Below are 24,646 nucleotides of genomic sequence, written 5' to 3'. Positions count from 1 at the left end.
ACGTGGACGATGACGTGGACGAGTGGGGCGCGTTCGGCGGCGACCCCGCCCGCGCGAACGCCGCGGCCGACGACGACGACGGGACGTTCTTAGCGCTCGTCCCGTGGGCGGACGCGTTGAACCACGACCGCGACGCGTCCGACGCGTCGGTGTTGTCGTACGACGCCGCGACGAAGACCGCGTCGCTGCGCGCGTCGAGAGCGTACGCGCCGGGAGAGGAGGTCATGGACAGCTACGGCCCGATGATGTGCAGGCACGACTCGTTCTTGCACTACGGGTTCGTGTCCGTGGGATGGGGTAGCGACGACGCGGTGAAGGAAGACTTTGTCGACCTTCCGGGGATGGATTTTTGGAACGCCGTCGTGAAACACGCGGGGGACGACGAGGCGAAACTGGAGCACCTGAGACGGCTGCGCGAGACGATGTCACTCGTGGGCATGGACCCGAGCGAGACGAGCTTGCGGTTGTCGAGGCACACGTACGCGGGGTCGTGGGACGGCGCCGCCGCGTGGTGTCGCCTCGCCGCGGCGTCGCCGGCGGAGTTCGCCGCCGCCGGAGGAGGCGAACTCGGAGAACTCGGAGGGGACACCGCGGAGTCGAGGCGCGCCGCGCTCGGGAACGCGTGGGCGGTCGCATTCGAGCTCATGCGAGAGGACCCGGCGTTCGTTCAAGACGTAGACGAGGACGAGGACGAGGGGAAAGGCGCCGGGGAGGGAAAAAGCGACGCGGCCGCGGGTGAAAAAACACCCGGGGAGGAGGGGGCCGACGCCGACGCCGACGCCGAGAAGAAGAAGAAGAAGTATCGTCGATCGAAGACGTGGATGTCGCCCAAGACGAAGCGCTCGTTCTGTCACCTGTTCACCGCGGTGATGAACCGCCTCAGGGTGCACCCGCCGATCGCGGTGGACACGATGTGGGCGATCGCGAACTCGCCGACGAGGGAGGAGGGCCCAGCCGCGGGCGAAGCGGCGGCGCGGTTGCTTCTCGCGTCGGAGGTGAGGGCGCTCAGGGGGCTGTCCGAGAACTTGGCGCGGCGGCTGCAGATCTTGAAGCCGTGCACGGCCGCGCCGAGGGGGGCGCGCGGGAACGACCCGAGCGCGTTCGACACGCGCGAGATACCGACGGACGCGGTGAAACCTCTGCCGCTCGATTGGTGATCGATCGACGAGGCGAGTCGCGCGTGTTTTCATCGAGCGTCGTCGTACAGTACAACTAGTACCTTCTCGCATCGCATCGCATCGCATCGCGTCGCGTCGCATCGCATCACGACGGTCTCTGCACTTCTCGCAACGGCGGCTGCGGCTGCGTCGCGCTCTCGAACCCGGTGACCTCCCGCTGCGCCTCCGTCGTCTTCGGTCCCGCGCACGTCCACGCGCCTCCCGCGACGCAACACGGAAACGCCGCGCCGCTCGCCGCGTCGAAGCGATCCCCGCACGTCTCGCCTCTGATCGCGTACCCCGTGTCGCAGCACGGCTCCGGGTACGTCCGCTGCTCGTACGGCTGCGCTAAGACCGCGGCTTGCGTGCATACGTACGGCCCGCCGTCGACGCAGCACGGGAGGTTAAACAAACCGCCGACGCCGGAGACGACGCCGCCGACGTTCCCGAGCCCTACGCCGCCGCCCCACCCCACGTTACAGTACGCGCTGCTCGTCGCGAACCCGGAGAGGCAGCACGGGTCCGGGAACGTGACGCCGACGCCGAAACCGCCGAAACCGCCGAAGCCGCCGTAGTCGTCGTAGAACCCGTCCGCGAACCCGGCGCGGTACCCGTCTACGACGCCGCCGTCGAAGTAGTCGTTCACGACGTCGCCGCGGTCGCGCCGCAGCGACTCGAGCCTCTGGGTCAAGTCGTCGATCTGGCCTTGCTGGCGGTTCAGGATCGTCTCCGGCGCGCGCGTCGTGGACGGGCGCGGCACCGGCTGCTCGCGCGTCGTCGTCGTCGTCGTCGAGGGCTGCTGCTGGACGGTTCGCGGCGCGCCGCGCGTCGTCGTCGTCGTCGTCGCGCGCGGCGTCGGCGTCGGCGTCGTCCGCACCGCGCGCGGGCCGCCTCGCGTCGTCGGCGCGGGCGTTCGCGAGACGGTCGTCGGCGTCGGCGTCGGCGCGCGCACGCGAGGGCCCCCGCGCGCGGCGGCCGCGCCTCGCGTCGTCGGATACGACGTCCGCGCGGTCGCCGCGCGAGGGCCGCCGCCGCCGCCGCCGCCGCCGCGGCCGACGCTCCCGCGCGACGTCTGCGCGAGCGCGGCGTCGGGCGCGGCCGCGAGCGCGAGGACGAGCGCGAGCGCGAGCGCGAGGGACGCGCGGCGGTCGCGCGCGCGCATCATCGTGACGACGACGTCGACGACGACGACGACGGCGACGACGACGACGAGGCGTTCGTAGCCTCGCTGCTCGCGTCGCGCGTTCCGAGGGAGCGAAAGAAAACCAAAACGAGGGCTGCTCCGTGGAAGGTCAGACGCGACGCGCCGGCGCGTCGCCGTCCGCGCGCGGCCTGGCACTCCCCCCCGCACGGACCGCGCCGCGATGCGCGCGTTCAACCGCGTCCTCCTCGCGCTCGCGTTCCCGATCGTCTGCCTCTTCGACGCCGTCGCCGCGGCGCCCGCGCGCTCGAACGCGTCGTCGTACTCCGCCGAGAGCGCGCGCGCGCGCCTCCTCGGCGGCGACCGCGACGACGACGCGCTCCTCTTCGCCATCACGGGCAACTACGAGCCGTACGAGTACGTCACCGGCGCGGGCGAGCGCGACGTCCTCACCGGCGACGCGCTCCCCGCGGACGTCCCGACCGGCTTCGCGGTGGAGACGATTAAACGCGCGTGCGACGCGTGCGACCTGAGCTGCGAGTTCGTCCTCGCGGACGCCGCGGACTGCTGGACGAGCGGCGGGTTCCCAGGTCTCGGGCTGCAGGCGGGGCACTTCGACGCGTGCGCGGCGTACACCGCGACGTCGCGGCGGCAGCTCGGCGTCGCGTTCGGGGACGCCGTGTCCAGGCCGCGCGCCGCGGGGATACTGACGCGGCTGGACCCGAGCACGCGCGAGCCCGTCGTGCGGCCGACGGACGACCTCTCGGACGTCGTCGTCGCCGTCGTCGGCGGGTACGCGACCACCGCGCGATCGATCGGCGCGTCGCGCAACACGTGCGCGAACGAGACGTTCAACGGCTCGCCGGTCGACGGGCTCATCGCGCTCGTGGCGGACGACCCGCACGGCGGGCCGGACGCCGCGATGAGAGCGCTGCTCGACGGCGACGCGGACGCTCTGTACGCGTACGCGAGTCTGATCGAAGACCGAAAGGGATGCAAACAACTCGGCTGCGACGCGTCTCTGTACGACGGTCTCGGGACGAAGTACGCGTGGATACACGTCGACATGTTGGAGTACCAGGTCAACGGCACGACGCTCGCGATGACGAAGAAAGGCTCGCCGTTGATCGACGCGTTCAACCCGTGCGTTCGATCGGTGATGCGTTCGACGTGGTACGCGGACGCGTGCGCGAGATACGCCGCCGCCGGCTTCGACGACGTCGAGTGCTACCCGAACGCGCACTTCGAGGCGGCGGAGGAGGGCGACGATTTGGACGACGATTTGGGAGACGACGCCGACGCGCCGTCGCCGTCGCCCGCGCCCGCGCCCGCGTCGGGCGGCGGAGGCGTGGGGAAGTGCGCGTCCGGGAGGTGTCCGTGCGACGCGTGAGGCGCGGCGGGTGCGGGAAAACCGAAAACCAGAAAAGGTCAAAAAACCAGTCACGCCAGAAGATCTTTCTTCGGCGTATCCGACGCCACCTCGCCACCTCTGCGCGCGGGCCATCACCGCGGTCGCACACCTCTCCGCGCGCGCCCGGCGTCCACCACGATGCACGCGCTCGCCTCGTCCGTCGCGTCGTCGCACCCCGCGCTCGCGTCCTCGCGCGCGAGGTTTACGAGATCGAACGCCCGCGCCGCCGCGCGCGTCGTCCGCGTCGTCGCGTCGGACGCGAAATCATCATCGTCTGATGACGCGAGGACGACTCCCGCGATCGTCGCGTCCGCGAGGGCGGCGTCCTTCGCCGCCGTCGCCGCGCTCGCGTCGCCCCCCTCCGCGCACGCGATGGAGGGCATCATGTCCGTGTTCAACGGCCAGCCCGGTCTCCTCGGCGCCGCCTGCGTCGCCGTGTGTTGGGGCATCCCGCAGACGCTCGGGATGGGCATCCTCGCGAAGAAGGAAGAGAAGGGACGCGAGATCCTTCGCGAGTGGGGCGTCGAGGAGGCGGACGTCGAGAAGGGGAACTGGGGGCGGATTCAGGCGCGGATCAAGGAGGAGGCGATCCGGCGCGGGGTCGAGCGGCCGAAGATTTAATAAGGGGAGGTTTACGCGAGGACGATGACCGTAGTTCCGCGCGCGAGAGGCGACGGAGGGCCGGCGGCATCTTGTCAATAATCTATCCGCGCACTCAGCTCGCGCGACCGCCAACGAAAATCTCGCGTCTCGTCTCGCGCCAGAATTCGTCGATCGAACCGACTTCGTTCTAGGGTTGCCGCGTCGCCGACGCATAAGACGCGCGCACTCCACGCCCGCGTCGCTCGCTTCACCGCACGCGCCATGCCCGGCAAAGAGGGAGGCAAGGCTAAGCCGCTCAAGAAAGCGAAAGGGAAGCAGGTCGAGCTCGACGACGACGACCTCGCGTTCAAGGCGAAGCAAAAGGCGGACGCGGAGAAGCTCAAGGCGCTCAAGGCGCAAGCCGCGGGCAAGGGGTTCGGAGGTGCGATTCGCGCGGACCCTCGGACGCGACCACCGCGTCTTCCGTTTTCGATTTCGATTTCGCGTTCGCGTTCGCGTTCGCATTCGCATTCGCGCGCGTCCGCGCGCGATCGCCGTCGACTCACGTTCGGTCGCCCACCCCTCGCGCGGCGGCGTGCAGGCGGCATGAAGAAGAGCGGGAAGTGATGAATTAATTAATTAGCGTCGTCGTGATCCATCCTACGCGGTACACAGAGCGCTCGTCACCATCCCCAGAGCGTCAACAGCGCGGCGCGGTACGGGTCCGCGCGCGCGCGCTTCCCCTCCCCGTCAACCGCCGCCGCGTCCCGCAGATGCGACGCTGGTCGTCGCGGCCGCCGGTCCGGTCGCGCCGCCGCCGACGCCGACGGCTGCCGCGCGGGCGCCCGCGCCGCCGCCCCCGCGGCGCCGCGACGCGCGCTCCACCGCGCGCTCGCGCGCGCGTCGCGTCTCCGCCGCGTCGCGCCGTCGTCATCGTCGCCCGCGCTCTTATCCCTCGTCCGCGCCGCCGCGCTTCTCTCTCGCGCGGTCGTCGTCGTCGTCGTCGTCGTCGTCGTCGTCGTCGTCGTCGTCGTCGTCTCTCGACCCGGCGGCGGCGGCGGGCGGCTCGAGAGCACCGCCTGCAGCGCGTCGTACCCCCTCCGCAGCTTCGCCTTCTCCGCGCGCGTCTCCTCCTCGGCCCGCGCGCGCGCGTCCGCCTCGCGCTGCCTCTCTCTCTCCATGGCCTCGTCCTCGAGGTGCAGACCGAGCTTCCGACGCGCGGCGTCGTGCGTCTCGGGGTCGAGAGTCGTTCCACGCGAAGCGACGACGTCGGGGCGGCGATGAAAGGCGTCGGTCGAAAGGCGTCGAGGTGTGTCGGGATTGAAACCGTGGGGTGGGCGGAGAGATGCGCCCGCGAAAGTCCTTAAGGATCGGCGTTCACCACGCGAACGCGGTCGTATGGGGACCAGTGTGCTGAGAACGCACCTCGTCGGCGGCGTCGGCGGCCAACCTGGCGCGCACGCGCTCCGGATCCACGAGCGTCCCCACGCCGCCGTTCGCGACGGCGTACACGCGCGGGAGCGTGCGGATGCGCGCGTCGGCGCGCTCCGCGCGCGCGCACGCGCTCTTCAGGCGACGGTCCAGGTCGCGCTCCTTCGCGCGCGTCGCTCGCGCGGCGCGCTCCGCGGACTCCGCGGACACCAGACGGCGATGCGGAAGACGATGAGGATGAGGGCCGTTCTATACGAGCGAATGTCGGGGTGGAGTTGAAAGGCGTCGGTTGGAGTTGAAAGGCGTCGATGGCGGGGATTGAAAGCGAGGGGTGGGCGGAGAGAAACGACGGCAAAAGTCCTTAAGGATCGGCGTTCACCACGCCGACGTGGTCGTATGGGAACCAGTGTATAGAACGCACCTGATGCTGACGACGATGAGGATGAAGAAGATCCCGGCGCGCGTCCGTCGCGTCGCCGCCGTCGCCGCCGCCGCCGCCGCCCACGTCGCCGCGCCGCTGCTCCGCGACCGGCGTCCGCGTGATCGTCCGCGCGCGCGACGCCGCGCGCGCGGACTGCGTGTCCCGCGCCGCCTGCCGTCGAATCGCGCGCATGCCCGACGGCGTCCGCGGGTCGAGCGGCGGCGATGGAGCGCTCGCTTCGGCGTCGCGCGCGGACGCGACGCGGCCGGTCGCGTTCCGCGCGCGGTCGCCTCTTTCTCCGCGGTGCGTCCCCGCGGGCGCGGTGTGCGGCCGCCGTCTTCCGCCGCGCGCGCGCTCCATCGCGGGCGGCGCGGGGACGAGCCGCGCGTCGCGTCCGCCGCGCGCGCGCGACGCTTTTGGTACACGATACGAACCGTCGCGAGACGAAGGCACGAGTTTGTCGGTCGGTCAGTTGAAAGGTGACGCGATCAAATATTGAAACCGAGTGGTGGGTGAAAGACCGCACCTGACGCGCTCGCGACACTGGAGGAAAAACTCCCGGGAGGAATAACAGAAGAAGGCGTGCATGATGACGTGTTCGAAGCGTCGGGGCGGGGACATACCGCGACGCGTCGACGACGATGTCGCGGCTCGCCTCGGCCGCGAGACGCGCCGCGGGACGCCTCGCGAGCGCGTCCTCTCGCGGCGGCGGCGGCGGCGTCGCGCGCGGACTCGCGGCGTCGCGCGGCGCGGCGACGGACGCGGACGAGGACTGGCCGATCGGCTTCGGACGCGTCCTCGCGTCGTCGTCGTCGTCGTCGTCGTCCTCGGCGGACGACTTTCCGATCGGGTTCGGACGCCGGCGCGGGCGAGGGATGGCGACGTACGCCATGAGCGCGGGGAACGGCGATTTCGGTCGGTTAGGGCACGGCGGCGGCGGGAGAGGGCCGCACGCGCTCGGGCTGAGCTCGGAGTCGCTCCGACGCATGGTCCTCCCGGCGGTGCGTCGTCGCGTCGACGTCGTCGCGTTTCTCATCAGATGCCGTCGGACGTCTTCTATCGCGACGCGCGCGCGAACCCGCCCAGCCCGGCCTCTTCGCCTCTGACCCCCGCCCGCGCCGCCCTCCCTCTCACGTCCTCCTCCTCCTCCTCCTCCTCCTCCTCCTCCTGTCTTCTCCGTGAACCCCGGGTCCCCAGGGCGTCGCCGACGTCGTCGCCGTCGCCGCGGGAGGCGCGCACACCGCGGTCGCGACCGCTCGCGGGGACGTCTACACGTGCGGCGCGAACGATTTCGGCCAGCTCGGGCACTCCGCGGACGTAACGCACGTCCCCGTGCTCACCAAGGTCCGGGGACTCCCGGAGCACGACCCGGTCGCGACCGTCGCGGCCGGGCATCACCACACGCTGTGCGTCACGAAGAGCGGCGACGTGTGGGCGTTCGGGAGAAACGACGCGTCGCAGTGCGGTCTCGGGAAGGACGCGCCGCCGTCGATCGGATTCCCCGCGTGGGTGGAGGCGCTGTCGGATCCCCGTGAGGAGCACGGGAGGGTGATCTCCGTCGCCGCGGGGCAGAGCCACTCGCTCGCGTGCACGGAGAGCGGCGGCGTGTACGCGTGGGGGAGCACAGGCGACGGGAAGTGCGGGCACGGGGACGACGAGAGCTGGCGGTGGGGGTTTTTCGCGTCGGGCGCGTTCTATACACTGGTCCCCATACGACCGCGTTCGCGTGGTGAACGCCGATCCTTAAGGACTTTTCCGCCCGGCGTGTATCTCCGCCCAGGGTCCCTCGCTTTCAATCCCCGACCTCGGCGCCTTTCAACTCCATCTGACGCCTTTCAACTCCACCCCGACATCGCTTTGTATGGAACGACCCTCAGACGAGGCGGAGACGACGCCGCGGCTGGTTCGGTCGCTCGCGGACGATAACGTCCGCGCGGTGAGCGTTCACGCCGGCGACGCGCACTCCGCGTGCGTGGACGAGGACGGTACGCTGTACGTGTGGGGAAGCAACCGGTATAACCAGCTCGGATTAGGCGGGAAGGAGAATCACCCGCGAGGGGGCGACGCGTTCGTGACGACGCCGACGACGGTGCCGAGGCTGCCGCGCGTGGGGTCGTTCGCGTGCGGCGGCTCCTTCTCCGTCGCCGCGAACCGGCACGGCGCCGGGTTGAAGTCTTGGGGCGCGAACGGCAGCGGCGAGCTCGGGGAGGGGCACGACGCTGGGAACGAGAGCCGCGCGGCGCCGAGGGCGGTGGACACGTCGAGCGTGAAGGGCAGCGCGGATTTCGTTCGCGTCTCCGCGGGGTGGCGGCACGCCGCCGCGATCGCGACGGACGGCGGCGTGTACACGTGGGGGTGGGGCGGCAGCGCGGGGCAGCACCACGACGACGCGTTTTCCACGGGCGGACAGCTGTGTCTCGGCGTGGACAACGACTTTTGGGAGCCTTTCCCGGTGCCGGATTTCACAAGACGCGGCGACGGCGGGAGACGACTCCTCGCCGCGAAGGACGTGTCGTGCGGGTTCAACCACACCGTCGTCCTCGTGGACGACGGCGCGGGGTGAGGTACAGTAGCCCGGGCGCGCGAGTCGACGCGCGGTGCCGCGCTGCATCGCGCGGAAGCGCGACGTTCGATGATTAGGTACGTACCTATAAGATAGAACAACTACTGTATCACGAGTTCAACTCCGTCGACGGCGAGTCACCGCCTTGAGTCCGTCGTCGCCGCCGGCTTTCCCATCCCCCCCCTCAGCTGCCAGTACGACAACCTGCTCAGCGCCAGCGCCGCTTTCAGGCACACGAAGAACATCAACAGAAACGCGTTGTCCCACCGATCCCGAAACGCGGACCCCTCGCCGGCGTCGAGCTCCGCCTCCTCCGTCTCCGCGGCGGCGACGGACGAGCTCCCCGACCCGACCCTCCCGACGATCCAACACCCCAGCGCGCTCCCCAAGATCCCCACCCCGCCCACGACCCCCACGCACGTGCTCACCAGCCGTGGTTTGTTAACGCTCTCCGCGAGGTCGACGCACACGCCGGACCAGAACGTGTTCGCGGGGCCCGCGACGAAGAGCCCGAGAGACGTCAGGACCAACGCGAACGTCGTCGTCGCGTGCTCGAGCCGCGGCAACGCCAGCAACGGGCTCGCGCCCAACACGAACATGCACGCGAACGCGGGGGCGTATCTGCCGTAGAGAACGTCCATGAGCTGTCCGGCGAGGACGCTGCCGACGGCGATGGCGACGGCGAAGACGTTCACGAGGTTGTCGGCGACGACTTGCGACCCCAACGTTTTCGAGAGGTAATACGGCATCCAGAGAAGCACGGAGAGGACGAGCGTGCGCGCGAACGCGCACGACAGCGTCCAGTCGCGCAGCCCGGGGATATCCCACGCCTCGCGGACATCGCGGGCGATCGACGCGACGGCGCCGGTCCATCCCGATTTTACCCTGGACGCGTAGCGCTCGACGCCGACGCCGCCGCCGACGCCGACGCCGCCGAGCAACGGCAGCGCCTCGCCGAAGCCGTCGCCGCCGCCGCCGCGACCGCCGCGACCGCCGCCGCCGCCTCTCCCGAGCAGCGCGTCGTCCTCGCCTCTGATGGACGGGCTCGCGCGCGCGTCCACGCACGCGTACAGCGACAGCGCGGCCGTCAGCTCCGCGGCGGCGACGACGAAGTACACCGACGTCCAGCGCCCCCCCGACGCGTCCTCGGCGAACGACGACGCGAGCTGCATGGCGAGGACGTCCCCGACCGGGCCGCTCGTCATCCACGCGCCCAGGACGACGCCCATCTTCGCGGGGTGGACGAACGCGCTCGCGACGGCGACGACGTTCGGGATCGCGAGCGCCTGCGCGAAGCCGTCGATCGCGCGCAGCGGGCCGTGCGCGAACGCGACCTGCGTCGTCGCCGCCGCGACGGACGCGGGCGTCATCGCGCGGAGAAGGATCCCGGTGATCGCCATCGACGCCGCGGAGAGGCTCAGGCCGACGATCGCGCACGACAGGTTGCCTTTCATCTTCCCTATCGCGCCGCTGACGATGAGGACGGAGCCGAGGGACAGCAGGTAGACGGTGTCCATCGCGTCGAGCGCGGTCGCGGTGAAGTTGGCGTCCGATTGCAGCTCCGGCTTGACCGCGGCGACGCCCTGGCGCGCGGCTCGTAACGACGCCGCGGCGAGGTACGTCACGAACACCACGAGGTAGTCCGTGCTTCCCCGGGCGATCCCCGCCTGCGCCGCGCGCGCGGTCATCGCGCCGCGGGAGGAGGGGCGAGGGCGCTTCGGCGGCGCGCGAGCGAATGCTGACCCGACGTTGGACGGATGTTACGACGCGTTTTCGGAGGCGAGTGTTTCCAGACGACGCGCGCGTTCGCGGCGGCGGCGGCGACGACGACGAGCGAGCGTTCGCAGAACGCGCATCTTTAACAACAACGAAACGAAACGAAGCTAGCGATCGCGAGGTCCCCCCGTTCGTATCAACACGGGGTGACCGTCGCGCATCGCGGCGCGGCGAGTCCCCGCCGCGCGGCGGCGGCGGCGGCGGCGACGGCGACGGCGACGGCGGCCGACGCGTCGACGTCGTCGATCGACCGCGTCATCACGCTTGATTCGCGCCCTCGTACGGCTTGAGCTTGAGCACCTTCCCGATCGCGATCGTCTTCCCCTCGTCCCGAAGCGTGAACCGCCCGAGCTGCGGGACGTCCGCGAACTTCTCGCAGCAGATGATCCCGCTGGTGCGAATGCGAACCGTCGCGAGCGAGCCGCCCTTCAAAAAGAGCGCCTGCCCCTTCTTCTTCTCCTTCGGCTTCCTCGTCTTGCCGTCGATCTCGTTCACGATCTTCGTCACCTCGCACTCCTCCGTCACCGCGTGGATGTGAATGATCGCCTTGTACCCCGCGGTGAATATGCTCTTGTGCTCGAGAAGCTCCAAGATGGCCAGCTGGCACTCGATCTCTTGCGTGACGTGCACCGGCGCTGAGGGCGCGCAGAGCACGAACCCCGTCATGATCGCGTCCTCCTCGATGCCCGCGAGACGCATTCGCACGTTCTCCCCCGGCGCCACCTTGGAGCACTCGATGTCGTCCCTGTACACGTTCGTGACCTTGACATGCACGTTGTTCGGCATGACGACGAGCTTGTCGCCTCGACGAACCGTCCCCGCCTCGGTCTTCCCCATGACGATCGTGCCCATGTCCTTATGCTTGTCCAACACCGGGAGACGAAACGGCGCGTCCGGGTTGCGGTCCAGCGGATCTAAATCGTCCAGCGTGTCGAAGAAGCTCTTCCCCTCGTACCACGGGCACACGTCCGCGGTAACCTTGGTCTTCATGTTCGTGCCGTACAGCCCGGAGATGGGGACGTACGTCACGTCCTTGGCCACGTTGTACCCGCACGACTTTAGAAACGGGTTGATCTTCGTGTTGATCTCGTCCCAGCGTTCTTTACTCCACTTCACCGTCGGGTCGTCCATCTTGTTCACGACGACGATGAGCTTGGAGACGCCCAGGACTTTCGCGAGCTGCGCGTGCTCTCTCGTCTGCCCGCCGCGCTCGAACCCGGTCTCGAACTCGCCCTTGCGCGCGGCGATCACGAGCACGCCGACGTCCGCCTGCGCGTGTCGGGGTGGAGTTCAAAGGCGTCAGTTGGCGTTGAAAGGCGTCGAGGTCGGGGATTGAACGCGGGGGGTGGGCGGACACAAGCGCCGGGAAAAGTCCTTAAGGATCGGCGTTCACCACGCGAACGGGGTCGTATGGGGACCAGTGTATAGAACGCACCTGCGCGGCGCCTTGGATCATGTTCGGGACGTAATTCTTATGCCCGGGGGCGTCGATGACCGTGTACCGCTTCTTCTCCGTCTCGAAGTGCGCCCTGCCCGCCTCCACGGTCTTCCCCTTCGCGCGCTCTTCCTCGTTCGTGTCCATGATGTACGCCATATACCACGACTCGCGGTTCTTGTCCTTGGCCTCCTTCTCAAACTTTTCGATCGTGCGGTCGTCCACCATGCCGCTCTGGAATAAGATCTGACCGCCGATCGTGGACTTCCCCGCGTCGACGTGCCCGATGAAGCACAAGTTCAGGTGCTCTCTCTGGTCGCCGGTCGCGTCGTCCTCCTCCTCGGGCGCCGCGACGTCGTCCTCCTCCTCGGGCGCCGCGACGGGCTCGGGCTCCGGCGCTGCCGCCGGCTTTTTGTCCTCCACCTCGAGCGCGGCCGCCTTCGCCGTCGCCTCCGCGACGGTGGGCGCGTCCGGCTTCTCGTCCTTCTTCGCCGCCGGCGGCGCGGGCCCGCCGATAGAGACGGACGCCGCTTTCGCCCCCGGCGCGGGCCCGCCGATCGTGATCGACGCCGCTTTCTTCGGCGGCGCGGCGTCGCCGCCGATGGAGACGGACGCCGCTTTCGCCCCCGGCGCGGGCCCGCCGATCGTGATCGACGCCGCCTTCTTCGGAGGCGCGGCGTCGCCGCCGATGCTGAGCGAGACCGCTCGCTTCGGCGGCTCCCCCGCCGGCGGCGGCGGGCGCTCGTAGAACGCCGGGGGACCGCCGGGGGGCGGGCCGGGGGGAGGCGCCGGCGGCGGCGCGGAGGAGACGTTCCTCGGCTTGAACGCGAACGCGGGCGCGGACGCTTTCATCTGGAACGCCGGCGCGGACGCGCTCATCGCGCTCGAGGCGGGCGGCGGGCCGGGCGGCGGGGGCGGCGGCGCGCCGCTTCCGTCGTCGTTCTTCGGGGCGTCGCTCATGGCGTCGCTGTTTAGAGCGCGAGGCGACGACGCGGCGCGATCGGCGGGGCGATCGGCGCGGGCGGTTGTGAACGTCGAGGCGGGCTCGGACGGCGGACGGACGGAGGCGCGGCGAGACCGCGCGGGAGGCGGAAATCTCGACCGCCCGCGCGCCCCGCCGCCACGAAATGAATGCGCCGGTGTCGGCGCCGCGCGGGACGCGGCACAACGCGCGACGCCCCGCGCGCGCGTCCGTCGGGTTCGAGAACTCCCGCGAGAGCCGCGCGACCTCGCGCGACGCCTCGAGAAGAGCGCATAACCCGCGCGGAAGGGGGCCCAGAGCAGAGGGGAGCGCGCGCGGAGAGGCGGAGGCGCGAGAAGGAAGCGCTCTGCTCTGATTGAGACCGCCCGCGCGCCTCGGATCGATTCTTCGCGCCGCCGCGCCGGTACGAGGCTGCTGACGAGATGCCGCAGAACGAGCACATCGAGCTGTTCCAGAAGCGCTATGGCCGCCGTCTGGATTACTACGAGAAGAAGCGTAAGAAGGAGGCGAGAGAGCCGCACAAGAGGAGCGCGGTCGCGAAGAAGCTCATCGGCCTCAAGGCGAAGCTCTACGCCAAGAAACGACACGCGGAGAAGGTGACGATGAAGAAGACGATCCAGCAGCACAGCGAGCGGACGAACAAGCACAAGGTGGAGGAAGAGGCCGCGCCGGGCGCGATCCCCGCGTACCTCATGGACCGCGAGCAGACGAGCCGCGCCAAGGTGCTGAGCAACACGATCAAGCAGAAGCGGAAGGAGAAGGCGGGGAAGTGGGAGGTGCCGCTGCCCAAGGTGAGGCCGGTGGCGGAGGATGAGATGTTTCGCGTCATGCGCTCGGGGAAACGGCAGAAGAAGTCGTGGAAGCGGATGATCACGAAGGCGACGTTCGTGGGGCCGGGGTTCACGCGGAAACCGCCAAAATACGAGCGTTTCATCCGCCCCAGCGGTCTGCGGTTCACGAAAGCGCACATCACGCACCCGGAGCTGAAGTGCACGTTCCAGCTGGACATCCTCGGCGTGAAGAAGAACCCGAACGGACCGATGTACTCGTCTCTGGGCGTCTTGACGAAAGGGACCGTGATCGAGGTGAACGTATCGGAGCTCGGTCTAGTGACGCCGGGGGGGAAGGTGGTGTGGGGGAAGTACGCGCAGGTGACGAACAACCCGGAGAACGACGGATGCGTCAACGGCGTGCTGCTCGTGTGATGAGTAGGGCTACTACGTTTGTTTCGTACCCATTATTGCCGCTTCCTTCGCGCATAAGATCACAACCGAACCGCCGCGTCTATCCATCACATCGCATCACATCGTCACCGCCGCACGTACTCGCTCTGCGCCTTGCGCAGCGCCGCGACCTCGCTCGCGAGCTTCGCGTTGCTCGCCTTGAGCTCCTCGAACGCGTCGAGCTGCTCCTCGCGCGCCTCGTGAAACTGCCGCAACATCTCCGCGTGCACGGTTCTCACCTCCGCCCTCATCGCCGTCTTCATCTCCGCGAGCTGCTCTCGCATGAAGCGCGTGATCAGCGGGATGCCTCCCTCCGGATCGCGCTCTTCGTCGCCCTCTTCATAAGGGGTGCCCAGGGTGCCCGCGCCGCCGATTCCCGGCGACGCTCGCGGCGGCGGCGTCAGCGCGAGCCCGGTCGACCCGCCGTCGAGACCCAGACCCAGACCCAGACCCGCGCCCGCGCCCATGCCCACGCCCATGCCCGGCCGCGCCGCCGCGGCGACCGCCTCGGGCGTCTTCGCGCTCAGGAGACGCTCCACGCGTCGCCGCGCCGCCTCCGTCTCGGCGTCCGTCGCGGCGTTCGATCCCTCCCCGAACGCTGGCGCCGCGGGCGGCGTCGGCGGCGGCGGCGGCTTCGTCGTCGTCTCTTCGACAAACTTCGTCGGCGTCGGCGTCCGCGCCTCCTCGCGCGCCGTCCTCGCCATCGCGTCCTGGTCCACCGCGCGCTGCCAACGCAACGCGGTGACCCCGCCTTCCGCGCCGACGTGCGCCGCCGTCGCGTACAGCAGCGCCCCCGCGCCCGCGCTCGCCTCCGCGCTGAGCGACGACGACAACATCCTCGGGTCGATCCACACGACGCGCCCGTCGGACGCGCCCGCGGCGAGCGCGCCGCCGTCGCCGCGCCACGACAGGCACGTCGCGCTGGTCCCGCGTGTGGCTCCTCCGCCAAAGCCACCGAAGCCGGCTTGCTTCCCGTGCGACGACCCGCGCAACGCGATGGACCCCACGGCGTCGCTCCCCGCCGGCGCGTTCACGTCCACCAAGCGCACCACGCCGTCCGACGACGCCGTCGCGAGGACACCGACGGTCGTCGGCGAGAACGCCGCCTGCCACGTCACCGTCCCGGGTCGCCCCCCGCTCGCGGCGGCGTCGTGGACGCGCGAGAGCCTTCGAACCCCGGTGTCCCACACGCGCGCGCGGCCGTCGGAGGACGACGACGCGAGCATCTGCCTCCGGTGCGGGGAGTAACACAGCGACGTGATCCCGCCGCCGCCGGTTCGATCCCCGCCGCCGGCCGTCGTCGTCTCGTCGTCCGCGGTCATCTCCCCGACGGCGAGGCCGGATATCGGCGAGTGCAGGACGACGACGCCGTCGTCGTCGCCCGACGCGAGATGCTGATCCCCCGGACTGTACGTCACGGCGCGGACGCCAACGCGGTGCCCAGTCAACGTCTTCAGCCTGCTCTTGCGCTTCAGGTCCCACAGCACGACGTCCGCGTCGTCGCCCGCGGAGGCGAGGTATCTGCTGCCTTTGCTGAACGCGAGCGCTCGAATCGCGGCGCGCGTCGCGCGCGCGTCGTCGTCGCCAGGGATGCGGCCGAGGAGCTCGCCCGTGGGTTTCAGCAGGTGCGCGCGTCCGTCCGAGCCGCCGCACGCGAGCGCGCCGTTCGTGGGGCTCCACTGGAGGGCGTGGACGTCGCATATCAGCCCCGCGGCGGCGACGCACTCGGCGCTCTGCGACCGACGAGAGGGGCGAGGGTGGGTGAGGAGGGTGGGGACGCGTCGAAGGGTGAACGGATTGGCGCGGCGGACGACGACGGCGCGATTTGATTTACTCGGCAGCGCGATCGATCGGTCCATCGATCGGGGCGGACGAGCGCGGAGCTCGCGCGCACCGTGGCTTCCGGTCGCCAGATTTTCACGTCCGCGCCGCTCGCGGTCGCGAGGAGCTCCGTCATCGCGCGCGTGCACCTCGGCGGCGTGGACGCCGACGACGCGCGAGGGAGTGTGCCGCGCACATTTTTGAAATCTCGTCGCGTCGAGGAAAAACTGTTGGTTTTTCCGACGATGCGATGAGTCGCAGTGGTCAACGTCGCGGGGGACCTGCGCGTCGCCGGCGAGGCGCATGGAGGAGGAGGCCGCGGACCTCCGCGCGGAGGTCCGCCGCGCGCGAGAAGCGCGCGAAGCCCGCGAGCGCGTCCGCTCCGCGCTCGGCACCGCCATCGCGGGCGTCGGCCTCGCGCTCGGCGGGGGAGAGCGCGCGGACGCGGACGGACGAGGAGCAGGAGGTCGCGTCGGGGCGGCCGCCGGGATCGCGTCGTCGCCCTCCGACGACGACGCGATCGAGCGCGCGTGGAACGCGCCGCCGCGACGACCGGACGACGACAGCGACTTGCTCTCGGACGCCGCGCTGAGAAGGATCGTGGACAGGATATACCGCGAGCAAGTCGCGGCGACGCGACTCGCGCGCGTCGCCGGGGAGGGGGGCGAAGAAGATGAGGGCGCGGAGCGACCGACGCGTCGAAGTCGAGCCGCCGCGCGAGGAGACGAGCGCTACCGACGCGCGCGGCGACCGCTCAGCGCGGAGGAGTTCGACGCGCTGCCGTCGTTGAGATACGGCGAGGAGGAGGACGCGGCGAAGGAGGAGGAGGAGGAGGAGGAGGAGGAGGCGGACGCGGCGACGACCGAGCCGACCGAGCCCGCCGTCGCGTCGCCGCCGCCGCCGCCGCCGGAGGATTGCGTCATCTGCGCGTGCGCGTTCGCCCCCGCGGACGCGCTGAAACGACTCCCGTGCGGACACAGTGGGTTCCACGTGGACTGCATCCGCGCGTGGCTGTCGCGCTCGCCGACGTGCCCGCTGTGCAGGTGCGCGTGCCGCGCGGCGCCGCCGCCGCGGACGCGCGACGACGACGACGACGACGGCGACGACGACGACGACGACGACGACGACGACGGCCCGCCGTCGCTCACGGACGCGTCCTCGCTCGCGGACGACGATTTCGTCTCCACCGAGCACCTCGCGGAGCTGCAGAGCATGCACGCGGAGGAGAGCGCGTGGCTGGACCGGTTAGAATCGCAGCCGCGCGCGCGGTTGTACGACCGACTGTACGACCTTCCCGCGGCGGTGGCGGCGGCGGCGGAAGATGGAACGCCAACCGACGCCGACGCCGCCGCCGGCGCGGAGGACGCCGCGCGGACGGTCGCGGCGCGGACGGAGGCGGCGAGAGCGCGCGGCGGCGCGGGGGATGCGAGCTTGGACGCGGGCGCGGCGGCGAGGGCGAGGGAGGAGGGACGCGGAGGACGAAGACGCGGCGAGCGCGCGCCGCCGCCGGGTCCGCCGGGTCGGAGGGTCGATCGCGTGGAGCTCCCGCTGACCACGGCCGCGCTCGAGCGAGACCGCCGGTCTCGCGCGAGCGCCGCCGACGCGCTCGAGCGATGGAGAGGGTCGGAGGGCGCGTCGTGACGAGCGCGCGAGTCGCGGCGGGCGGCGTCTCGCTTGTTAGTTGTACGGAAGTGGAAGTAGTAGTGTACAGTAGTAGCCGTTACGCGGAAGCCGCGGGGTCTCGGCGCTGACACATCACATCCGCCGACGCCGCGCGCGACCCCGGAGAGGCGTCGGGGCGGCGCGTCGCGCACTCTCGACGACCCTGAGACGCGCGCGAGCGACACGATGAGCGATCGAGCCCGCGCGAGCGCGCGATAGACCGCGGACGCGCACGGATACGCCGCATCGCGCGCGCGAGCCGCGTCCGCGAACGGAACTCACGTGAGCGCGGCGTCGTTCGTCGTCGTCGTCGCTCGCGGCGATGCCGGTCGTCGCCGCGAAGCCCGGGCAGGCGCCCCGGACGGTCATGCGCGACCAGTTCGTGACCGACCCGAAGCAACGCCCGAAGAAGAAGCGAAAGCGCCGCAAGCGCGACGACAGATCGTGGTGGGTCAAGACGAAGGAGCGCGTCGCGACGCGATGGCGCGAGCTGAACGAGAACAACACGTCGCTGTACTTGTTCCACGAGCGCTCACGCGTGCGCAAGCGCGCTTGGCGAATCATCCGGCACCCGTACTTCGACAAGGTCGTCATGGCCGCGATCGCGGTCAACTGCGTCTTGCTCGCGATGTACGACCCGACGGCGCCGGACGATTCGTCGTGGAACGCGTCGCTGGCGTACGCGGAGCACTTCTTCAGCGCGTTTTTCCTCGGCGAATTCTTCGTGCAGATCGTCGCGCGAAACTTCTTCATCGGCCCGGGGGCGTACCTCCACAACCCGTGGTTCCGTTTAGACTTCGTCATCGTCGTCTCGGGAACGATGACGCTCGTGATGTTCATGATCGGCGCGTCGGGGGGAGGGAACGTGAGCGGGATGCGGACGTTGCGAGCGCTGAAGCCGCTGCGAACCATCTCCGTGTTTCCCGGGATGCGCGTGCAGGTTGCGACGATACTCGACAGCATGCCGTTCATAGGGAGCGCGATGGTGCTGCTCGGGTGGCTGTACGTCGTATACGGCGTCGTCGGCGTGTATTTGTACGCGGGGAAGCTCACGAGTCGTTGCTACGCGCCGGAGAGCGACGTCGCGATCGCGGAAGAGGCGAACCTGCCGTGCGGCGGCGCGGGCGGCGCGCGGAGCTGCGCGACGAGCGAAGTCTGCGTCGCGTCGAAGGGTGACTACCCCAACTACGGGTTCACGAACTTCGACGACATCGCGTGGGCGTCGCTGACGACGTTCCAGACGCTCACGATGCGCGGGTGGAGCGACGTCATGGACCAGCTCGAGGCGGCGACGGGGTCGCTCGTCGCGACGAAGATGTATTTCATAACGCTCATCGTCTTCGGGAGCTTCTTCGCGCTGTCGTTGGTCACCGCGGTGATCATCGCGCAGTACGTTCGACAGAGTAAGCTGGACGAGAAGACGTCCGGGGTGGAGGGCGCCGGCGGGATTCTGAACTCGCCGTGGTTCCGGCGCCTCAAGCGGAAGCCGTGGTTCGTCCGCGCGAAGCGGTACCTGCAGACGCCGTGGGGATGGCAAAAGCCGACGCGACGGTTCGTCGAGCACCCGAGATTCAACACCGCGATCACGTTCTTGATCCTCGTGAACACCGCGACGCTGGCGTCGTACCACCACGGCATGGACGAGGGCATGAGGGACACGCTGGAGACGACGAACGTGCTCTTAAACGTCGCGTTCGCGATCGAGATGGTACTCAAGCTCGGCGGTCTCGGGTTGATCGATTACTTCGGCGACAAGTTCAACGTGTTCGATTTCGTGATCGTGATCGTCGGCATTCTAGAGATGGCGTTACAGAACGGCGGCCTCACGGTCCTTCGCGCGTTCCGCCTCGTGCGCGTGTTGCGTTCGATTCGCATTCTTCGGACGTATAAAAGAATGAAGGTGCTCATGGAAAACGTCGCCAAGGGTCTGGGCACGATGTTTTGGTTCTCCGCGGTCTTACTCCTCTTCGTGTTCATATTTAGCGTGTTAGGGATGCAACTCTTCGGCGGCACGGCCGGGTTCGAGGACGCGCGGAACAACTTCGACGACCTCGGGAGCGCGTCGCTCGCGGTGTTCAGCATGCTCACCGCCGACGGTTGGCACCTCACGATGTGGCGCGGGATGTCCGGCGCCGGGAGCGCCACCGCGCTGTACTTCGTGTCGTGGATGATGCTCGGGCACTACGTCTTCGTCGCGCTGTTCCTCGCGATGATCGTGTACGGGTTCTCTCAAGAGACCGAGGACGAACGAGTCGCGAGGGAGGAGAGAGAGCGGCTGCAGAAGGAGGCGATGTACGGACCCGACGGAGAGAAGAAGAAACTCGCGCGCGTCAAAGGCGCGGACATGCTCGTGGACAGGATGAGCAACAGAAAGAGTCGGGTCTTCGCGAGAGAGGCGGACGCGATGCGAAAGTGGCTGAGGGACACGGACCAGATGTACGGCGACGACGACGAGTGGAGCAGCGACGAGGAAGGGAAGGCGGAGGAAGCCGCGAAGTTTCTCCTCGCGTTGAACAAGAAGAAGCGAGACGACGACGAGCACGACGACGGCGAGGACGGCGCGGAGGAGGCGACGTTCTCGCTCGTGAAGACGAACGTCGTGGAGGCTCTGAAGCATACCATCACAGCTGGCGTCGCCGTGCCCGTGAGCGTGGACCAGGCTGAGGAGGCGGCGGCGAAGACGGAGGAGGTGTTCGGGTCGAAGCGGCCGTTGGATAAATTTCGAGCCGCCGCGAGGGTGGCGATGGTGGCGGGCCGGTTCAACCTCGCCAGCGGGAAGAAGACCGGCGGCGGCGGCGGCGGCAGCGGCAGCGGCGCGAGCTCGCTGCGGATGTCGCGCGCGAGCGTCGCGCGAGCCCGGGACCCGTTCGAGGGGCTCACTGGGAAGGCGCTGGAGGACGCGATCATCGCGGAGGACGACCGAAGAAGGCTCGAGCGGCGGAAGAGCGGCGGCGGCGGTCTGTTCTCGCGGTTCGTGTCCTCGAAGAGTCTGAGAGCGCGACAGCGCGAGAAGGAGCAGCGGGAGCTCGGCGCCGCCGCGGTCGCCGCCGCGGCGTCCGGCGGCGGGTCGCGTCTGCGAACCTCGCGGGCGTCGCCGCGCGACGACGACGACGACGACATCCTCACCGAGCTCATCAAAGAGAGTCTCCATCGCGCGGAGCGCGACGGCGTCACCCCGGAGGAGATCGCCAAAAAGTTTGGCATCGACGTCGAGGAGGTGCTCGAGCGCGGTGCGCGATCGTCCACGAGCGGCGGGAGTTTCGGGCGCGACGATTTCTCCGACTTTGGCGGACACTCGGCGCGATCGAGTTTCGCCGCGGCGTCTCGGCGGTCGTTCGCCGCCGGGTCCGCGTCCGCGTCCGCGTCCGCGCGCGGCGGCGGCGGCGGCGGCGAGCGCGAGCGCGAGCGCGAGGCGCGCCGCGCCGCGATTCGAGTGCTCTGGGGCGGGTACGACCCCGGGGAGGACCTCCCGGACCCGGAGGAGTACGACAAACCGCTGTCGCCGCGTCGGGGACTGAACGAGTGGATCACGTGCGGCGCGTTGCCGGAGCACCAGTTCGGGTATAAACCGCCCGTCGCGACCGAGGAGGAGAGCAGCAGCGCCGGCGGCGAAAGCGAGGAGGACAGCGAGCAGCTCCGCGACGCGCCCGCGGCGGTTCCCGCGCCGACGGTGACGCGCCGCGCGCCCGTAAACTTGGGGAAAGCGCCCGTCGCGGCGTCAAGGGCGGCGGCGCCGCCGCCGAAAAGAGCGCCGCCGTTTTCCGGTCTGTCTGCCGACATCCCGGCTGGTTTCGGCGCGCCGCAGGCGGTCAGCGCGTCGGGGGGGTCGACGTTTCAAACCCCGGGGAAGCCCGCGCGGTCGTCTTTCGACCCGGGTGTAGACGCGAACACGACGCCGCCGCTCAGCGCGGGCGGAGTCGAGCTCGGCGGAATGCGCACCCCGGTCGCGAGAGGCGGCGGAACCTGGGCGAAACCGGTCCACGGTCGACCCGTCGGTGGAGGGTTCGGCGGTGGGTCGCTCGCGGACCAGCTCACGAAGGTCGCGAAGAAGAAGGGCAATCCGTCGCGCGCGTACGAAGTGCCGGGGCCGGTGATGGAGAGCAACGAGTCCTCGAACGGCGGGTGGCTTCGCGCGACGCTCCGCGCGCTCGGTTTCTCCCGCGGCGACGAAACCGCGGCGCCGAGACCGTCACCTGGACGTCCGACGCCCTCCGCGCGGCGGGCGCGACGCCCGCGCCGCGGTCCTGGCCCGGTCACGGAGGCGTGGAACCCCCTGGACGACGATGCCGCGTCCGACGACGAGGGCGCGGGCGCGGGCGGCGCGGGGATCGGAGGACGCGGGTCGGTCGCCGACAGGATGGACGCCGCGCGCGCGAGAGGACAAAACTTGAGAGCCGACGCGCAAGGCACGCTCGCGGGCAGAAGCCGCGCGTACGCGTCGCTCATGGCCGCGGGCGCGGCGGCGAGCGCGCAGAAGGACCGCGAGGATAAGGCGGCGTTGGAGGAACGCGAGCGAAAGAAGCGGTTCGAAGAGCGGCTGAAAGCGAGAGGGATGACGCGCGCGAGCGTCGGACGCCGCGACGGGCTCGACGGGAGCGTTTTGTCCGACGACGACGTCTCGGACGAAGACGACGCGAGCTTCGGGGGATACCCCGCGCCCGGGTTCGACTCCGCGCGATCGACGGACGACCTCGGCTCGCGTCGGCTCAGAGAGATTCACGACGCGTTCGATCAAAACATGGGCCTCGGATTCGACAGCGCGCGCGGCGGCGGGTCCAGCCCGAGCCAAGTCTCGTCGACCTCGCGAAGCGCCGCGTCGAAGTATCTCCAAGTCGAGCGCCAGAGGGACAAGTCCAAGGACATGGCGCGAGGGATGGTGGACCGCATGCAAATCGCGCGCGGGCGACGGACGACGATCCAGCCATTGTACAACGACGACGCGTTGCTTCCCCACGCCACGGAGGATTTCGCGCTTCCGAAGATGACCGCGACGCTGCGCGGCGGCGAGGCTGGGGCCAAGAAACGCCGCCTCGACGGCGTTCCAGACCGCGACGTCGTCGTCTCCGCGCCGATGAAGACGGCGAAACGGCCGGAGCACAAGATCACGAAGGACGTCGTCGAGGCGCAGATTTTCGGCTCGGAGCCGCCGCCGGTGTTCATGAAGCACTCGTCCTTGTTCGTGTTTAAACCCCAAAGCGCGTTCAGAAGAGTCGTGTTCATGGTCGCGAACGATAAGCGCTTCGAGGCGATCATCTTGACGCTGATATTCTTGAGCGCCGTCGCGCTCGCGATCGAAGACCCTTCTGTCGAGGAGACGTCCGCGCTCGGAACGGTGCTGTTCAACCTCGACGTCGCGTTCACGACCGTGTTCGTGGTCGAGATGTTCAGTCGCATCATCGCGCAAGGGTTGATCATGCACGAGGGCGCGTACTTGAGGGTCGGGTGGAACGTGCTCGACGGCGTCATCGTCGTCATGTCCGTCGTCGCGATCCTTCTCAGGGGGAGCAACCTGAGCATCGTTCGGAGTTTCCGGACGCTGCGCGCGTTGCGGCCGCTGCGAATGGTGCGCCGGCTGCGATCGATGCAGCTCCTGATGGCGACGCTGCTGCAGTGCGCGCCGCAGATTGGCAACGTCATGCTCCTCGGTCTGTTCGAGTTTGTCATCTTCGGCATCCTCGGCGTGCAGCTCTTCGGCGGGAAGTTTTGGCGGTGCACGGACGGCTCCGTCGGGCACGTCGATCAGTGCTCCGGCGCGTTCATCGGCGCGGACGGCGTGTCGTCCACGCGCGCGTGGGTGAACCCGGTGTATAATTTCGACCACGTCGGGCAAGCGATGATGTCTCTGTTCGTGATCGCGACCATGGACGGCTGGGTCGAGCTCGCGCACCGAGGCATGGACGCGCGAGAGGTGGACTTCCAACCGGAGAAGAATTACGCCCCGGCGAACGTGCTCTTCTTCGTCGCGTTCGTGCTCCTCGGGAGCCTGTTCTGGGTGAACATTCTCCTCGGCGTGCTCATCGATCGGTATCGACGCATCGCCGCCGTGGTTGGGGACATGAATTTCGTCACCGAGGGGCAGCAACGCTGGGCGGAGGCGCTGAAGATGAAGCAGAAGCAAAACGAAGTCGTGCACGGCGAAAAGGCGGCGGCGGAGGAGCCGCGGTTTTTCATCCGCAAGTACCTGTTCCGGTTCGTGAGTCACCGGTACTTCGAGGTTTACATCCTATTCTGCATCGCCGCGAACGTCGCGATCATGGCCGCGCAGCACGAGGGGCAGTCGGAGTCGTTCACGTCGTTCGGGGAGACGATGAACGTGGTCTTCACGGTGATTTTCATCTTGGAGTGTTCCTTGAAAGTCGGCGCGTTGACGTTCAAAGGGTACCTGAAAGACCCGTGGAACCGGTTCGACTTCGTCATCGTGGTGGGGTCTTTACCCGAGCTCGCGGGCGTGGAGATGGGCCCGGGGACGACGATCCTGAGGATATTCAGGATGGGTCGTCTGTTCAAGATTCTCCGAGGCGCGCGGAGCCTGCGCGCGCTGTTCGACTCGCTCCTGCTAACCGCGCCGACGCTCGCGAACGTCGGCGGGCTCCTCTTCCTCGCGATGTTCATATTCGCCGTGTTGGGGATGAACCTCTTCGGCGAGCTCCCGCACGGGCAGTTCATCACCGACACGACCAACTTTTCGACGTTTGGAAACTCGCTCATGACGCTGTTCAAGGTGCTCACGCGCGACGGCTGGAGCAAGATCATGGTCGACGCGTTGGACTGCGAGCTCGTGGAGGGGTTCTTAGAGGGCGACTACGCGACGTCGTGCGGCGTGACGTTCACCGCGCCCGCGTTCTTCGTGATGTTCGTCCTCATCGCGTCGTTCGTGTTCCTGGGGCTGTTCGTCGCGGTGATGCTGGACGAGTTCACGGAGAACGCGACGAGCGAGGGGTTGCTGTCGACGTCAAACTTTTTCGACGCGCTGCAGCGGAAGATGCTGCTCGACGGGTTCATGCACAAGCTGAAGCTGCGCCTGGAGCAGCACCGCGCGAA

The 24,646-nt window shown here is 69.1% G+C and overlaps 14 protein-coding genes across 14 annotated transcripts; 8 read left to right on the top strand and 6 right to left on the bottom strand.

Moving 5' to 3' along the window:
* Window positions 1–1,263: 1,263 nt before the first annotated feature.
* On the bottom strand, window positions 1,264–2,322 carry MICPUCDRAFT_60108 (uncharacterized protein; the record flags this gene model as incomplete). Its single annotated transcript, XM_003060327.1, has 1 exon — window positions 1,264–2,322. The coding sequence occupies one exon, from the start codon at window positions 2,320–2,322 to the stop codon at window positions 1,264–1,266; it is 1,059 nt and encodes a 352-aa protein (XP_003060373.1).
* Window positions 2,323–2,521: 199 nt separating this feature from the next.
* Window positions 2,522–3,688, top strand: MICPUCDRAFT_60107 (uncharacterized protein; the record flags this gene model as incomplete). Its single annotated transcript, XM_003060625.1, has 1 exon — window positions 2,522–3,688. One exon carries the CDS (start codon window positions 2,522–2,524, stop codon window positions 3,686–3,688), a length of 1,167 nt encoding a protein of 388 aa, XP_003060671.1.
* Window positions 3,689–3,847: 159 nt separating this feature from the next.
* On the top strand, window positions 3,848–4,330 carry MICPUCDRAFT_60106 (uncharacterized protein; the record flags this gene model as incomplete). Its single annotated transcript, XM_003060624.1, has 1 exon — window positions 3,848–4,330. One exon carries the CDS (start codon window positions 3,848–3,850, stop codon window positions 4,328–4,330), a length of 483 nt encoding a protein of 160 aa, XP_003060670.1.
* Window positions 4,331–4,573: 243 nt separating this feature from the next.
* On the top strand, window positions 4,574–4,918 carry MICPUCDRAFT_60105 (uncharacterized protein; the record flags this gene model as incomplete). Its single annotated transcript, XM_003060623.1, has 1 exon — window positions 4,574–4,918. One exon carries the CDS (start codon window positions 4,574–4,576, stop codon window positions 4,916–4,918), a length of 345 nt encoding a protein of 114 aa, XP_003060669.1.
* Window positions 4,919–4,974: 56 nt separating this feature from the next.
* MICPUCDRAFT_60104 (uncharacterized protein) lies at window positions 4,975–5,472 on the bottom strand (the record flags this gene model as incomplete). The annotated part of the gene is made up of 1 exon (XM_003060326.1): window positions 4,975–5,472. The coding sequence occupies one exon, from the start codon at window positions 5,470–5,472 to the stop codon at window positions 4,975–4,977; it is 498 nt and encodes a 165-aa protein (XP_003060372.1).
* Window positions 5,473–6,083: 611 nt separating this feature from the next.
* Window positions 6,084–6,503, bottom strand: MICPUCDRAFT_60103 (uncharacterized protein; the record flags this gene model as incomplete). The annotated part of the gene is made up of 1 exon (XM_003060325.1): window positions 6,084–6,503. One exon carries the CDS (start codon window positions 6,501–6,503, stop codon window positions 6,084–6,086), a length of 420 nt encoding a protein of 139 aa, XP_003060371.1.
* Window positions 6,504–7,514: 1,011 nt separating this feature from the next.
* MICPUCDRAFT_9232 (uncharacterized protein) lies at window positions 7,515–7,781 on the top strand (the record flags this gene model as incomplete). The annotated part of the gene is made up of 1 exon (XM_003060622.1): window positions 7,515–7,781. A coding segment is annotated over one exon (267 nt), but the record flags the coding sequence as incomplete, so codon positions are not given.
* A 223-nt stretch (window positions 7,782–8,004) lies between these two features.
* On the top strand, window positions 8,005–8,841 carry MICPUCDRAFT_69057 (uncharacterized protein; the record flags this gene model as incomplete). Its single annotated transcript, XM_003060621.1, has 1 exon — window positions 8,005–8,841. One exon carries the CDS (start codon window positions 8,005–8,007, stop codon window positions 8,704–8,706), a length of 702 nt encoding a protein of 233 aa, XP_003060667.1. The 3' UTR covers window positions 8,707–8,841.
* Window positions 8,842–8,843: 2 nt separating this feature from the next.
* Window positions 8,844–10,394, bottom strand: MICPUCDRAFT_60101 (major facilitator superfamily; the record flags this gene model as incomplete). The annotated part of the gene is made up of 1 exon (XM_003060324.1): window positions 8,844–10,394. One exon carries the CDS (start codon window positions 10,392–10,394, stop codon window positions 8,844–8,846), a length of 1,551 nt encoding a protein of 516 aa, XP_003060370.1.
* Window positions 10,395–10,545: 151 nt separating this feature from the next.
* Window positions 10,546–12,877, bottom strand: MICPUCDRAFT_60100 (elongation factor tu; the record flags this gene model as incomplete). Its single annotated transcript, XM_003060323.1, has 2 exons — window positions 10,546–11,751; window positions 11,918–12,877. 2 exons carry the CDS (start codon window positions 12,875–12,877, stop codon window positions 10,741–10,743), a joined length of 1,971 nt encoding a protein of 656 aa, XP_003060369.1. The 3' UTR covers window positions 10,546–10,740.
* Window positions 12,878–13,321: 444 nt separating this feature from the next.
* MICPUCDRAFT_44560 (ribosomal protein S8e) lies at window positions 13,322–14,104 on the top strand (the record flags this gene model as incomplete). Its single annotated transcript, XM_003060620.1, has 1 exon — window positions 13,322–14,104. The coding sequence occupies one exon, from the start codon at window positions 13,322–13,324 to the stop codon at window positions 14,102–14,104; it is 783 nt and encodes a 260-aa protein (XP_003060666.1).
* A 104-nt stretch (window positions 14,105–14,208) lies between these two features.
* Window positions 14,209–15,981, bottom strand: MICPUCDRAFT_60098 (uncharacterized protein; the record flags this gene model as incomplete). Its single annotated transcript, XM_003060322.1, has 1 exon — window positions 14,209–15,981. The coding sequence occupies one exon, from the start codon at window positions 15,979–15,981 to the stop codon at window positions 14,209–14,211; it is 1,773 nt and encodes a 590-aa protein (XP_003060368.1).
* Window positions 15,982–16,246: 265 nt separating this feature from the next.
* Window positions 16,247–17,584, top strand: MICPUCDRAFT_60097 (zinc finger domain-containing protein; the record flags this gene model as incomplete). The annotated part of the gene is made up of 1 exon (XM_003060619.1): window positions 16,247–17,584. One exon carries the CDS (start codon window positions 16,247–16,249, stop codon window positions 17,582–17,584), a length of 1,338 nt encoding a protein of 445 aa, XP_003060665.1.
* A 529-nt stretch (window positions 17,585–18,113) lies between these two features.
* Window positions 18,114–24,521, top strand: MICPUCDRAFT_60 (voltage-gated ion channel superfamily; the record flags this gene model as incomplete). The annotated part of the gene is made up of 3 exons (XM_003060618.1): window positions 18,114–19,934; window positions 22,110–22,220; window positions 22,626–24,521. Coding segments are annotated over 3 exons (3,828 nt in total), but the record flags the coding sequence as incomplete, so codon positions are not given.
* Window positions 24,522–24,646: the final 125 nt, after the last annotated feature.

The sequence above is a fragment of the Micromonas pusilla genome (assembly GCF_000151265.4).
Source record: "Micromonas pusilla CCMP1545 genomic scaffold MICPUCscaffold_8, whole genome shotgun sequence".
Classification (NCBI taxonomy): Eukaryota; Viridiplantae; Chlorophyta; class Mamiellophyceae; order Mamiellales; family Mamiellaceae; genus Micromonas; species Micromonas pusilla.
The sequence above is the reverse complement of the archived record's forward strand: the minus strand, read 5'-3'. Positions and strand labels throughout refer to the sequence as shown.